The following is a 15,592-nucleotide window of genomic DNA, read 5'->3' as shown; positions in this document are numbered from 1 at the left end:
CCCGGTACTGAGGGGAAGCCCGGTACTGAGGGGAAGCTCAGGCAGGTAGTAGGCTCCGGTAAATCCTGGCTGGCTGGTGGACCTGGATGATTAAGGTTGTCTGGCCGATCTAGAAGATCTTGGTAGACTGGCACTTCTGGCGGATCCTGGCAGACTGGCACTTCTGGCGGATCCTGGCAGACTGGTGACGCTGGGCCGACTGGCGGCGCTGGGCAGACAGGAGACTCCGGCAGCGCAGGAGAGGAGAAAGGCTCTGGTTGCGCTAAACAAGCGGGAGACTCCGATAGCGCAGGAGAAGAGAACAGCTCTGGTTGCGCTAAACAAGCGGGAGACTCCGGCAGCGCAGGAGGGGAGCAAAGCACTGGCTGCGCTGAACAGGAGAGGCGCACTGGACGCGCTGGGCCGACTGGGAGCACTGGTGGCGCTGGACAGACAGGAGACTCCGGCAGTGCAGGAGAGGAGAAAGGCTCTGGTTGCGCTAAACAAGCGGGAGACTCCGGCAGCGCAGGAGGGGAGAAAAGCACTGGCTGCGCTGAACAGGAGAGGCGCACTGGACGCGCTGGGCCGACTGGGAGCACTGGTGGCGCTGGGCAGACAGGAGACTCCGGCAGCGCAGGAGAGGAGAACAGCCCTGGTTGCGCTAAACAAGCGGGAGACTCCGGCAGCGCAGGAGGGGAGAAAAGCACTGGCTGCGCTGAACAGGCGAGGCGCACTGGAGGCCTGGTGCGTGGTGCTGGAACTGGTGGTACTGGCGCGAGGACACGCACAGGAAGCCTGGTGCGGGGAGCTGCTACCGGAGGACTGGTGTGTATAGGTGGCTCTGGATAGACCGGACCGTGCAGGCGCACTGGAGCTCTTGAGCACCGAGCCTGCCCAAGCTTACCTGGCTCGATGCCCACTCTAGCCCGGCCAATAGGAAGGGCTGGTATGAGTCGCAGCTGGCTCTGCACCCGCACTGGAAACACCGTGTGCTCCATAGCATAACACGGTGCCTGCCCGGTCTCTCTAGCCCAACGGTGAGCACAGGGAGTATGCACAGGTTTCCTACCTGGCATAACTATTCTCCCTTTTAGCCTCCCCCCAACAAATTTTTTGGGGTGACTTTCCGGTTTCCAACCGCGTCGCAGTGCTGCCTCCTCATACTCACGCCTCTCCGCTTTAGCTACTTCTATTTCCTCCTTGGGACGGCGATATTCTCCCGGCTGCGCCCAGGGTCCTTTTCCGTCTAATATCATCTCCCAAGACCAGAAGTCCTCATATTGCTGCTCCTCACAATTAACAGGGAGAGTAGGCTCAGGTCTGACTCCTGACTCTGCCACTCTCTCTCTGCGCTTTCCCCCGTTACCTACGGTTTTCGCTCTGTATAGCCGTGCTCTCCTTTTCGATTCCATCCGTGTATAGCCCTCTTCGCATTGCTGTAGGGAATCCCAGGCGGGCTCCTGCACTCGCACTGGGTCGGCCGCCCACCTGTCGATTTCTTCCCACGTAGTATAATCCATATCGTCCCCCTTCAGATCCTGCCAGTTCACACGCTGCTCGGTCTGTGAATCGTGGTGGGTGATTCTGTAATGAACTTCGTCTGCTGTTTGAAGAGAGTCAGACCGAAATGCAGCGTGTAGGTTACTCATGACATATAATGAAGAAAATGCTGTACATGAAATAACTGAGAATACAAAACAACAAACGAGTGAAACTAATTACAGCCTATCTGGTGACTAACACAAAGACAGGTACAATCACCCACGAAATACAACACGCACTCAGGCTACCTAAATACGGTTCCCAATCCGAGACAACTAGAATCAGCTGACTCCAATTAGGAATTGCCTCAGGCAGCCAAGCCTAACTAGACACACCCCTAATAATACACACTCCCAATTAATACAAACCCTAATACGAAATACAACATATAAACCCATGTCACACCCTGGCCTACCCAAACATGTAACAAAAACACAAGATACAATGACCAAGGCGTGACACTGTCTTAGTGTTAGTATCACCACTTTATTTTAAGAATGTGAATTGACAGAATAATAGTAGAGAAAGTGATTTATTTGAGCTTTTATTTCTTTCATCACATTCCCAGTGGGTCAGAAGTTTACGTACACTCAATTAGTATTTGGTAGCATTGCCTTTACATTGTTTAACTTGGGTCAAACGTTTCGGGAAGCCTTCCGCAAGCTACCCACAATAAGTTGGGTGGATTTTGGCCCATTCCTCCTGACAGAGCTGGTGTAACTGAGTCAGGTTTGTAGGCCTCCTTGCACGCTTTTTCAGTTCTGCCCACACATTTTCTATAGGATTGAGGTCAGGGCTTTGTGATGGCCACTCCAATACCTTTACTTTGTTGTCCTTAAGCCATTTTGCCACAACTTTGGAAGTATGCTTGGGGTCATTGTCCATTTGGAAGACCCATTTGCGACCAAGCTTTTACGTCTTGACTGATGTCTTGAGATGTTGCTTCAATATATCCACATCATTTTACTTCCTCATGATGCCATCTATTTTGTGAAGTGCACCAGTCCCTCCTGCAGCAAAGCACCCCCACAACATGATGCTACCACCACCGTGCTTCACAGTTGGGATGGTGTTCTTCGGCTTGCAAGCCTCCCCCTCCAAACATAATGATGGTCATTATGGCCAAACAGTTCTATTTTTGTTTCATCAGACCAGAGGACATTTCTCCAAAAAGTACGATCTTTGTCCCCATGTGCAGTTGCAAACCGTAGTCTTGTCTTTTTTAATGGCGGTTTTGAAGCAGTGGCTTCTTCGTTGCTGAGCGGCCTTTCGGGTTATGTCAATATATAGGACTCGTTTTACTGTGAATATAGATTATTTTGTACCGGTTTCCTCCAGGATCTTCACAAGGTCCTTTGCTGTTGTTCTGGGATTGATTTGCACTTTTCCCACCACAGTACGTTCATCTCTAGGAGACAGAACGCGTCTCCATCCTGAGCGGTATGATGGCTGCGTGCTCCCATGGTGTTTATACTTGCGTAATATTGTTTGTACAGATGAATATGGTACCTTCAGGCGTTTGGAAATTTCTCCCAAGGGTGAACCAGACTTGTGGAGGTCAACAACAAAAAATTCTGAGGACTTGGCTATTTTTCTTTGATTTTCCCATGATGTCAAGCAAAGAGGCCATGAGTTTGAAGGTAGGCTTTGAAATACATCCACAGGTACACCTCCAATTGACTCAAATGATGTCAATTAGCCTATCAGAAGCTTCTGAAGCCATGACATAATTTTCTGGAATTTTCCAAGCTGTTTAAAGGCACGGTCAACTTAGTGTATGTAAACTTCTGACCCACTGGAATTGTGATACAGTGACATCAACTGTAAGAATTACATACATAGTACAACAGTTGTCCCCATTCTGACATGCTGTACTCTCCCTGCCCCTCTCTCCCAGGTGTGCAGCCCACCCCTGCATCCTCTGAGCTATATCCAATGTACGTGGTGTTCCTGGGACTGGCTGTACTGGGCTTCATCTGCCTGGGGGTGCTGGTGTCACGTAAACGCCGACGGGAGCACGGACAGCTCTGGTTCCCTGAGGGCTTCAAAGTTTCCGAGCCCAGCAAGAAGAAACGCAGAGAGCCCGTAGGAGAGGACTCTGTGGGACTCAAGTATGTGTGTGTTTGCGTGTGTGCGCGCGCGTGTGTGTGTGTTTTCATGTGTGGCTATCTAACTTGTCTTTTCTATGTCCATCAGGCCACTGAAGAACATTTTGGACATTTCTCTGATGGACGACAGCCAGAATGGATTGTGGGGAGAGGAGGAGCCAGACTCGAGACGCTTTAGGGTAAGAGAGCATCTGAAACCTACACAGACCATGTACAACCACTAAATGTATAAAATTGTGTACACATCTGGAAATGTTAAATACATAAACACATAATTGCCTTTGCCTACATAATGTGTATTGTGTGGTCACAGAGATTGTGTTGTCCTCTATTCGTTAAAAAAATATATATTTTGTACGATAGTTGATGGACCATGTTTGTCTCTGTGTTAGTTTGAGGAGCAGGCCGTGTTGGACCTAGATGACCGCACTGACCACAGACAGTGGACCCAGCAACACCTGGACGCGGCTGACCTGCGGATCCCTTCCATCGCCCCCACGCCTCCCCAGGGAGAGATCGAGAATGACTGCATGGACGTCAATGTCCGAGGCCCAGGTTTGTGAGGATCTCCCTCTGCTCTTTTTTATCTCTATATACAGTACCAGTCAAAAGTTTGGACACATCTACTCGTTCCAGGGTTTTTCTTTATTTTTACTATATAATAATAGTGAAAACATCAAAACTATGAAATAACACATATGGAATCATGTAGTAACCAAAAAAGTGTTAAACAAATCAAAATATATTTGAGATTCTTCAAAGTTGCCACCCTTTGCCTTGATGACAGCTTTGCACACTCTTGGCATTCTCTCAACCAGTTTTATGGGGTTATCACTTGGAATGCATTTCAATTAACAGGTGTGCCTTGTTGAAAGTATATTTTTGGAAATTCTTTCCTTAATGCGTTTGAGTGTTGTGACAAGGTAGGAGTGGAATACAGCAGATTCAGCAGACTCTATTTGGTTAAACTTTTAAAGTTTCTTCAATTTCAGTTGCAAAATCCATCAAGCGCTATTAAAACTGGCTCTCATGAGGACCGCCATAGGAAAGAAAGACCCAGGGTTACCTCTGCTGCAAAGAATAAGTTCACTAGAGTGACCAGCTTTAGAAATTGCAGCCCAAATAAATGCTTCACAGAGTTCAAGTAACAGACACATCTCAACATCAACTGTTTAGAGGGGACTGCGTCAATCAGGCCTTCATGGTTGAATTGCTGCAAAGAAACACTACTAAAGGACATCAATAAGAACAAGAGACTTGCTTGCGCCAAGGAACACGATCAATGGACATTAGACCTGTGGAAATCTGTCCTTTGGTCTAGAGTCCAAATTTGAGATATTTGGTTCCAACCGCTGTGTCTTTGTGAGCCACAGAGTAGGTGAATGGATGATCTCTCCACATGTGTAGTTCCACCGTGAAGCATGGAGGAGGTGTGATGGTGTGGGGATGCTTTGCTGGTGACACTGTCAGTGATTTATTTAGAATTCAAGGCACACTTAACCAACATGGCTACCACAGCATTTTGTAGCGATATGCCATCCCATCATTTGTTTTTCAACAGGACAATGACCCAACACACCTCCAGCCTGTGTAAGGGCTATTTGACCAAGGACCGTGATGGAGTGCTTCATCAGATGACCTGGCCTCCACAATCACCCGACCTCAACCCAATTGAGATAGTTTGGGATGAGTTGGACCGCAGAGTGAAGGAAGAGCAGCCAACACATGCTCAGCATATGTGGGAACTCCTTCAATACTTTTGGAAAAGCATTCCAGGTGAAGCTGGTTGAGAAAATTCCAAGAATGTGCAAAGCTGTCATCAAGGCAAAGGGTGACTTTTTTGAAGAATCTCAAAATATAAAATATATTTTGATTTGTTTAATACTTTCTGGTTACTACATGATTCCATGTGTTTTTTCAAAACCCTTGAATTAGTAGGTGTGTCAACTTTTGAATGGTACTGTATACATTCACTCCCTTTTCTCTCTTCTCTCTGTCTCTCAATTCAATTTATGGGATTTATTGGCATGGGAAACATGTTTACATTGCCAAAGCAAGTGAAATAGATCATTAACAAAAGTGAAATAAAAAATGAACAGTAAACATTACACTTTCAAAAGTTCCAAAACAATAAAGACATTTAAAATGTCGTATTCTGAATATATACCGTGTTGTAATGATATGCAAATAGTTCAAGTACAATAGGGAAAATAAATAAACATAAATATATGTTTTATTTACAAAGGTGTTTGTTCTTCACTGGTTGTCCTTTTCTTGTGGCAACAGGTCAGAAATCTTGCTGCTGTGATGGCACACTGTGGTATTTCAACCAATAGATATGGGAGTTTATCCAGTTTTATTCTTTGTGTGTCTGTGTAATCTGAGGGAAATTAACTCAGCAAAAAAAGAAACACCCCTTTTTCAGGACCCCGTCTTTCAAAAATAATTAGTAAAAATCCAAATAACTTCACAGATCTTCATTGTAAAGGGTTTAAACACTGTTTTCCATGCTTGCTCAATGAACCATAAACAATTAATGAACATGCACCTGTGGAACAGTCGTTAAGACACTAACAACTTACAGACGGTAGGCAATTATGTTATGAAAACTGTCACGACTAGTCAAGGTGGGTGGAATCAGGCGCAGAGAGCAAATAATGAATAGAGGTTTATTCTCCGGTGAAGAACAATAAACACGGACAACCCAAAATACAAACAGGGTGAAAAATATCCAAAACAGGAATTAACAGACAAACCGGAGAAATAAAACACAAAAACACCGACAGCCGAAACGAAATGACAAAAACAAACAATCCCGCACAAAACAAGGGCGGGACAACCTACATATTATACAGATACTAATTAACTAACACACAGGTGAAAACAATCAGACAAAACCAACAGATAACCGAAAAGGGATCGGTAGTGGCTAATAGGACGGTGACGACGACCGCCGAGCACAGCCCGAACGGGCAGGAGAGCCAACCTCGGCGGAAGTCGTGACAAAAACTTAGGACACTAAAGAGGCCTTTCCACTGACTCTGAAAAACACCAAAAGAAGATGCCCAGGGTCCCTGCTCATCTGTGTAACTTTGCCTTTATTTTGGTTTGTTTGTCAATTAGGGTGTGCAGGGTGAACACATGGTCTGTCGTACGGTAATTTGGTAAAAATCCCATTTGACATTTGCTCAGTACAGTTTTTGCTGAGGAAATGTACGAGTCTGCTGTTAATGATAATGCAGAGGATTTTCCCAAGGTTGCTGTTGACGCATATCCCATGGTAGTTTGTCTCCACTTTTGTGGATTGGGGTGATCAGTCCTGGTTCCGAATATTGGGGAATATGCCAGAGCTGAGGATGATGTTAAAGAATTTAAGTATAGCCAATTGGAATTTGTGGTCTGTATGGTCTGTATATTTTATCATTTCATTTAGGATACAATCAACCCCACAGGCCTTTTGGGGTTGGAGGGTTTGTATATTTTTGTCCTGTAGTTCATTCAATGTAATTGGAGAATCCAGTGTAGTCTTTAATAGTTGATTCTAAGATTTTTATTTGATAATGTATATGTTTTTGCTGTTTGTTCCTTTTTATTGAGCCAAAAAGATTGGAGAAGTGGTTTATCCATACATCTCTGTTTTGGATAGATAACTCTTCATGTTGTTGTTTGTTTTGGAGTTTTCCAATTTTCCCAGAAGTGGTTAGATTCTATGGATTCTTCAATTACATTGAGCTGATTTCTGACGTATCGTTTTAGTAATTCACCATACTGAAGGCGTAGGCTCAGGTTTTCTGGGTCTCTATGTTTATGGTTAGACCGGTTTCTCAATTTCTTTCTTAGGTATTCTTCATCAAACTATTTGTCATTGCTGTTCATTTTCTTAGGTTGTCTGCTTGACATTTTTAGATTTGGTAGGGAAGCTGAGAGGTCAAATATACTGTTTAGGTTTGCTACTGCCAAGTATTCACCATCATTATTACAGCAAAACATTTTGTCCAAGTTGTCTAGAAGGGATTGAATTTGTTATTGCCTAATTGTTTTTTTGGTAGATTTCTACACTATTTTCCTTCCGTCTATAGCATTCGTTAATATTATTCAGTTCCTTTGGCTTTGATGCCTCATGATTGGGCAAAGCTCTGTTCAAGGAGTGTGATTTTGCTGTGATCTGATAAAGGTGTCACTGGACTGACTGAACGCTCTGAGAGACTCCGGGTTGAGGTCAGTGATAAAGTAGTCTACGGTACTACTGCCAAGAGATGAGCTATATATGCACCTACCATAAGAGTCCCCTTGAAGCCTACCGTTGACTTTGTACTTACCCAGCGTCCGACAGAGCTGCAGGAGTTGTGACCCGTTTTTGTTGGTTATGTTGTCGCAGTTGTGCCAAGTGGGGCATGTGGGGGAGGGAATGCTGTCACCTCCAGGTAGGTGTTTGTCACCCTGTGTGCTAACAGTGTCAGGTTCTTGTCCAGTTCTGGTATTTAGGTCGCCACAGACTAGTACATGTCCCTGGGCCTGGAAATGGTTGATATCCCCCTCTTGGATGGAGTAGCTGGAGGACGTGGGGGGCCTATATGTGACACTAGTGACACTATGCTTTATCTTGGCCAAGTCGCAATTGTAAATGAGAACTTGTTCTCAACTTGCCTACCTGGTTAAATAAAGGTGAAATTAAAAAATTTAAAAAATTTAAAAAAATATATATAGTGTCTCTGTCATACCCCCCTGTCACATGACTTGTTTAGAATTAACATTAAAGATGTCCTCCAGGGATACATTTTTTTTTAAATCCTGTTGAAATGGGATATCCCACGTATAAATAAATTGAAAGTGCACACACTAAAGGGTAAATAAATATGTTATGAGAAAAATGTTTGTTAGACACAACTGCAAACTTCAAGGAGTAGGGCATTCAATGAGTTGGTCTGATGGGAATTTGTGATGATATTGGCCTCCCCTTGTTTGAGGAGCAATTACTAAAACAAAAGAGCAAAGGCCCACACCCCCATGCCCACCTATTGTTAAGTAAATCGGGTGTTAAGTGAGGTGAAAAGGAGACTGGAGTGCCACTCAGTATTTGCCCTTTGTCCTAATGTGTGCTTTTTCTCTCTATCTAATTCCGCATCTCTCAGATGGTTTCACTCCTCTAATGATCGCATCGTGCAGCGGAGGAGGCTTGGAGACGGGGAACAGTGAGGAGGAGGAGGACCTTTCGGCTGAGATCATCTCTGACTTCATCTACCAGGGCGCCAACCTGCACAACCAGACGGACCGCACAGGCGAGACCGCTCTTCATCTGGCCGCCCGCTACGCCCGTTCCGACGCCGCCAAGCGACTGCTGGAGTCCACCGCCGACGCTAATGTCCAGGACAACATGGGGCGAACTCCACTGCATGCCGCTGTCGCTGCAGACGCACAGGGAGTCTTCCAGGTACCAGAGTTCTCTATACTACTACAGTACTCTAGTAGTGCTACATACTTAGCATAGTGCTACTCTGAAATAGTAAATACATTCATTTTATATGCCACTTTTCATTTGTGGACTATCAAAATGCTTTTCTATAGCATGTGCAAAACTGAATTTCCGTGAATTGAAAATGCTATTATATACACAATGCCATATGTAGCATTCCCTATTACCAGTTAAGCATTTGGACTTGTGTCTGTCTTTTCGTTCAGATTCTGATCCGGAACCGGGCAACTGATCTTGACGCCCGCATGCATGATGGAACAACTCCTCTGATCCTGGCTGCCCGATTGGCTGTGGAAGGCATGGTGGATGAGCTTATCAACTGCCATGCTGATGCCAACGCCATCGATGACTTTGGTAGGTTACAGGCTGACCACACTGTGACGCGAGCGTTGCAAAATAAATGTAGAAATCTATATTATTCAATTATTGCACCCACACTGCACGCGCCAACGGACGTCTGTGTCGCCAAGGGCTAAAATAGAAGTCCTGCCTCTCCCATCTCATCATTGGTTTATAGAAGCAGGTACCCACGTGCCATCTCCTCATTGGTTATACCCACATGGGTGACTGAAGATGAGGTCAGTGGCGGTAATGCACCTAATTTATGAAAGTTGCCAATCGCAATAGAAGGTCAAGAGAAGAAAAAGCCTGGAATGATGAGAAATGACTAGAAACGATTCAGTTATGTGTGGAATAATTTGTGGAGTTGAGGACCTTGTGCATTTCAGGTAAAATAACAACTCAATGTTTATATCCCAGGACAAATAGCTTGCTGTTGTTAGCTATCTAAATAGGACAAATTAGCTAGAAAGTGCAAGCTAGCTAGCTAAATTGCCAAAAATGTTTGTTTTTCGACCTGACCCCAAACTAATATAATTGGTTCAAAGTTTGTTTGAATATTTTAACCTGCGTGTTGTGATCGCGTTTGGTGGAATACACTTATGCACGATGGCGCACGCGCGCAGCCGGTTTGGGTTCCGTGTTACACTGAATTTACTTTGGTTCTGGTCACATCATATCTCCCACACAGTGTACTAAGGGAATGGGTGTATTTTGAGATTTGCCCTTAACCTCTAGTGACACCCCATCCCGTGAACGGGACCATTGTCATCATCTGACACTAATTAGCATAATGCAACGGACATAAATATTCCTAGAAAATATTCCTATTCCTAAAAATCACAAATGTCACAAATATATTGAGACACAGCTTAGCCTTTTGTTAATCACCCTGTCATCTCAGATTTTCAAAATATGCTTTACAGCCAAAGCTAGACAAGCATTTGTATAAGTTTATCGATAGCCTAGCATAGCATTTTGTCCAGCTAGCAGCAGGTAACTTGGTCACGGAAATCAGAAAAGCAATCAAATTAAATCGATTACCTTTGATGAGCTTTCGATGTTTTCATTCACGAGACTCCCAGTTAGATAGCAAATGTTCCTTTTTCCCAAAAAGATTATTTTTGTAGGCGAAATAGCTCCGTTTGTTCTTCACGTTTGGCTGAGAAATCGCCTGGAAATTGCAGTCACGAAAATGGTGAAAAATATTCCAAATTAGCTCCATAATATCGATAGAAACATGGCAAACGTTGTTTATAATCAATCCTCAAGATGTTTTTCAAATATCTATTCGATAATATATCAACCGGGACTGGTGGCTTCTTAGTAGGAGAGAGAGAAACAATGGCCGCATTTGTCCTTTACGCACCAAACACTATGAGACACTTCAGCTGACCACTGACGCAATGTTGACGTTCAGGCTCATTTTTCAAAATAAAAGCCTGAAGCTATGTATTGTGACACTAGACACATTAGGGAAGCCATAGAAAAAGTAATCTGGTTGATAGCCCATTCACTGCTCAATAGGGACGCATAGGAACGCAGAGCCTTCTAAATAAGAGTCCCTTCCTGTTTGGATTTTTCTCAGGCTTTCACCTGCAATCAGTTCTGTTATACTCACAGACAATATTTTTACAGTTTTGGAAACTTTAGAGTCTTTTCTATCCTAAGCTGTCAATTATATGCATATTCTAGCATCTTGTCCTGACAAAATATCCCGTTTACTACGGAAATGTTATTTTTCCAAGAATGAAAATACTGCCCCCTAGTCACAAAAGGTCAACCGGCTGACCCATCTTCATGGACTATGGCCCTCATGGTCTAGGAATGTGCAGGTTATTTGCTTTTGCATCAAATGATCCATCCTTTTATTTATTTTAATTTCTCATCCAGGTAAATCTGCCCTTCATTGGGCTTCAGCTGTCAACAACGTGGATGCTGCCATGGTGTTGTTGAAGAATGGCGCCAACAAAGACATGCAGAACAATAAGGTGAAAAACATGGATAACACAAACATGGCTCTTACATATCACACTATTTGACACACTAGTGAAACTACTATTTGCCAACTTGTGTAGTTATGTGTAATTGTTATATGCTCAATGGTGTATTTCGAAATTTTGGAAATAAATACTAAACACTCATTGTGGTGCAATGCCATTCCAGTAAATGCCACCATTGTTCAAGGGATCGAAGAATAATCACAATCGAATGGGGAAAAAAAGTATTGTATAAACATTTTCTCACACACTGTTTGCTGTCTCTCTAGGAGGAAACTCCTCTCTTTCTGGCAGCCAGAGAGGGCAGTTATGAGACGGCCAAGGTACTGCTGGAGCACTTTGCCAACCGTGAGATCACCGACCACCTGGACCAGCTTCCCCGGGACATTGCCCAGGAGCGAATGCACCATGACATCATCCGTCTGCTCGATGAATACAACCTGGTGAGGAGCCCAGGGCTCCATCATGGGACCCTGAGCGCCACTAACCTGTCTCCTCCTCTGTGCTCCCCCAACGGATACCTGGGCAGCCTCAAGCCCACTGCCCCGGGCAAGAAGGTCCGCAAGCCAGGCTCTGGAGGGAAGGATGGTGGCAAAGATATGAGGATACGGAAGAAGAAGTCCCTGGACGGGAAGGGCAGTCTGCTGGACAGCTCAGCCGTTCTCTCGCCCGTCGACTCCCTGGAGTCGCCCCACGGGTACCTGTCCGACGTGGCGTCGCCACCAATGACATCGCCATTCCAGCAGTCTCCACCCATGTCGTTCAACCACCTGCAAGGCAGTGGAGACAGCCACGTGGGTCAGATAGGCATGGGAAAGGGGCAGGACATGGGGCGTATGCCCTTTGACCCGAACCCTCCCCGCCTATCCCACCTGCCTGTTTCCAGCCCCGGCAGCCAGGGAACCATCACTATGGCCATGGGCGGAGCTGGAGGAAGAGGACAGTGTGATTGGCACTCCAGGATACACCCGGGTCTCGGGCAGCAGGGTGGCTTTAACCAAGGCCTTCCCATGTCCCACGGTATGATGGCTCCCCTCCGTGGGGTCCCCACTGCCACCCTATCTCGGATCATGGGCTACCAGGGCCTGCAGACCAGCCATCTGGGCACGCCGCCCCACCTCATGCAGCAGATGCACTCTCGGCAGAACCCGCAGCTCCAGCACCAGAACTCCAACTCCACCACGGCTGGCCAGGTCCTGAGCCAGAGTTTCCTGAGCAGCGAGCTGAGCGGCTCGGACCTGCAGCAGGGCAACGGGGTGGGTCGCTCGGTCCCCATCCACACCATCCTCCCCCAGGAGACCCAGATTGTCGGCACACAGTTCCTCACCCCACCCTCCCAGCACAGCTATTCCGGCCCAATAGACAACACACCCAATCACCAGTTGCAGGTGCCTGACCACCCCTTTCTAACTCCCTCCCCCGGATCCCCTGACCAATGGTCCAGCTCCTCTCCACATTCCAATATGTCTGATTGGTCAGAGGGCATCTCCAGTCCTCCAATGAGTTTGCATTCTCAGATGGGACTTATCCCTAACCAGTTTAAGTAGAGTGGACAGAAGAACTCGTCAATATGAAAACAAAATAAAAAATACTTTTAATTGGACAATGGACAAGAACATCGGACCTGACTGAAGATTCTCCTTTTTTATTACCAATTTTTATACTAACGACAAGAACTGTTTTTTTTATTTTTTATTTATGTACTTTTTTGACATGATATAAAGAAGATGCTTTTATATTTCTGCTTTTTAAATTGGAAGGGAACCTGGGCTGCGTGTGCGGGGAGATTGGGGACAGGGCGTCAGGAAAGGAGTATGTCTATCTACCGTGACGCAGAGGCTACTGACTATGCGAACACTGGCTATTTATTGGTGTCTTATGTTGCTCTCATCACTGGATCGTGCACCAATTTTCACTGTTTTATTTTGGGAGTGCATTGTCATTATGATGTTTTGTATAATATATTTTTCAGGGGAATGTTTGTTGTAAAAGTTCCAGTATTAATTGATTAGATGTATAACCTCATCTTTTTTTTTAACTGAAGCAAGTTTGTTACTGAACTACAATCCATTAATTAAGTCTTAACACTGAGTATGCGCTAGAGGATGGATGATCGAACCTGTGTCTTAAAGTGTGTCCAAAATGCCACCCCTGTCAGTTTAACGGTTGTTGTCTGCGGTAAAATTAGTTTGGGGGACTAGAATGGGAATGGGACCAGATGAGTCCCACTGGGAAACTGTGTTAACTGAAAGTGCAACGGTAAGTTCATCCAGGACATGAGAGAATTTAAAGACAAATTACATCTTACACATGCCTTATTCTACAAAGGTGTGTCACTGTTATTTTGCTCCTTTGAAGGCAAAAATGTCATCTTTGGTGAGATTCCCAGTGAGTATCCTCTAAATCGAGGATTTTTGTGTGTGTATGAGAGAAAGGAGGCAGTTCTTGTGTGTTTGACATCACCTGCGCTTTGTGGGGAGCATGGTATAGGTGTCTTATGTCACATTTATAAACTAGATCAGAGATAAGTGTTTTAAGAAATGTCATTCAATGGTCTATGGACATGCAAATGTTTGCAAACAAAAAGTATTTCCTGTCAAATATCTTCTTGATTCAATAAAGGGCACTGTTAAGCTTGCAGTTATGGATTACATTTTATTATTTATTAACGGTTACATTCACACAATAATGTGATTGACAAACCACAATCGATGAATATAACGGTTTGATTAGAACGTTTCCGTAATAATCCTGTTTTACATGGACACATCTGAAATCAGGCTACCCGATGGGACTTTGATAAATGCAGGAAATCTCATTGTAGCCTATAGATATGAAATTGATTTTTTTTATTTTACTTTTACATTTTAGTCATTTAGCAGACACTCTTAAACAGAGTCACTTACAGTTAGTGCATTCATCTTAAGATGGCTAGGTGGGACAATCACATATCACAGTCATAGCTACTTTGAGGAAAAATGTACTTACTCTCAGCTAAGTCAGAGCTAGTAAGGGGGAAACATTGTTTTCTCTTTTTTCAACCCGACGACATGTCTGTGTCAAACAATAATGCAGTGCCAAGTTGAATCATAACCTTATGATGCAATGCATTATTGTTTCTGACACACAGAGACAAAGGATATACACAGTTTACTAGGTACACCCATCTAGTACCTGGGTCGGACCCACCTTTGCCTCCATAAACAGCCTGAATTCTTCGGGGCATTCTACAAGATGTCGGAAATGTTCAACAGGGATGTTGGTCCATGATGGCATCACGCAGTTGCTGCAGATTGAATGGCGGTACATTCATGCTGTGAACAGCCCGTTCCATCTCATCCCAAAGATGCTCTTTTGGGTTGAGGTCTGGGAACTGCACAAGGCACTCAAGTAAACTGAACTTGCTGTCAAGTTCCAGGCTAGAACGGTGCGGGGGTAAAATCATTAGGTAAGCCAATCCCAGTAAAAAAAGCAATATTACAGCCTATGTTTTGACACAAATTGTTGTTGGCTCTATAACCCAATCGTTCATACGCCATTGTGATATACAATAAGGCCATGACAAAAAAAGTCAGTCACACAGTGGAGGAATACATTAAAGCACACGTTTGTTTCATCACAAAACAGGAGAGCAACAACTGTCCGGTGAAGTCCACGAAGCAAATATTGCATGTAAAAAAGTTATGACCTGCAGCATGGTCAAGCACGTTAACGATCTTACTCAACTAATAATATATAATAATATATGCCATTTAGCAGACGCTTTTATCCAAAGCGACTTACAGTCATGTGTGCATACATTCTACGTATGGGTGGTCCCGGGGATCGAACCCATTACCCTGGCGTTACAAGCGCCATGCTCTACCAACTGAGCTACAGAAGGACCACGACTACTGCTTTAGAACCACAGTTACCGCAAGTCCGCACAAAGACAACAGGAGCACTGCCTCTGCTATTTCAGCACCATTTCAACTTCTTATGGCTGCAATCCCTTTAACGGGATGATATGACAACAGCCAGTGAAAGTGCAGGGCGCCAAATTCAAAACAAAAGAAATCTAAATTAAAATTCCTCAAACATACATGTATCTTATACCGTTTTAATGGTATTCTTGTTGTTAATCCCACCACAGTGTCCGATTTATAAATAGG

General features: G+C 44.5%; 1 protein-coding gene across 3 annotated transcripts in view; it reads left to right on the top strand.

Annotated features, from left to right (window-relative positions):
• LOC124048676 (neurogenic locus notch homolog protein 1-like) overlaps positions 1-14,081 on the top strand; it is a 64,329-nt gene extending 50,248 nt beyond the window's left edge. For all 3 annotated transcript variants that reach the window (XM_046369691.1, XM_046369692.1, XM_046369693.1), the window contains 7 exons: positions 3,419-3,632; positions 3,718-3,808; positions 4,022-4,184; positions 8,762-9,060; positions 9,309-9,456; positions 11,335-11,432; positions 11,711-14,081. In XM_046369691.1, the coding sequence (XP_046225647.1) occupies positions 3,419-3,632; positions 3,718-3,808; positions 4,022-4,184; positions 8,762-9,060; positions 9,309-9,456; positions 11,335-11,432; positions 11,711-12,988 (2,291 nt within the window). In that variant the 3' untranslated portion in view covers positions 12,989-14,081. The remainder of the gene's footprint in view (positions 1-3,418; positions 3,633-3,717; positions 3,809-4,021; positions 4,185-8,761; positions 9,061-9,308; positions 9,457-11,334; positions 11,433-11,710) is intronic.
• The last annotated feature ends 1,511 nt before the right edge of the window (positions 14,082-15,592 follow it).

This window comes from Oncorhynchus gorbuscha, linkage group LG11, assembly GCF_021184085.1.
Source record: "Oncorhynchus gorbuscha isolate QuinsamMale2020 ecotype Even-year linkage group LG11, OgorEven_v1.0, whole genome shotgun sequence".
Lineage (NCBI taxonomy): Eukaryota > Metazoa > Chordata > Actinopteri > Salmoniformes > Salmonidae > Oncorhynchus > Oncorhynchus gorbuscha.
Note: the sequence above shows the minus strand (reverse complement) of the source record. Positions and strands in the feature narration are given on the sequence as shown.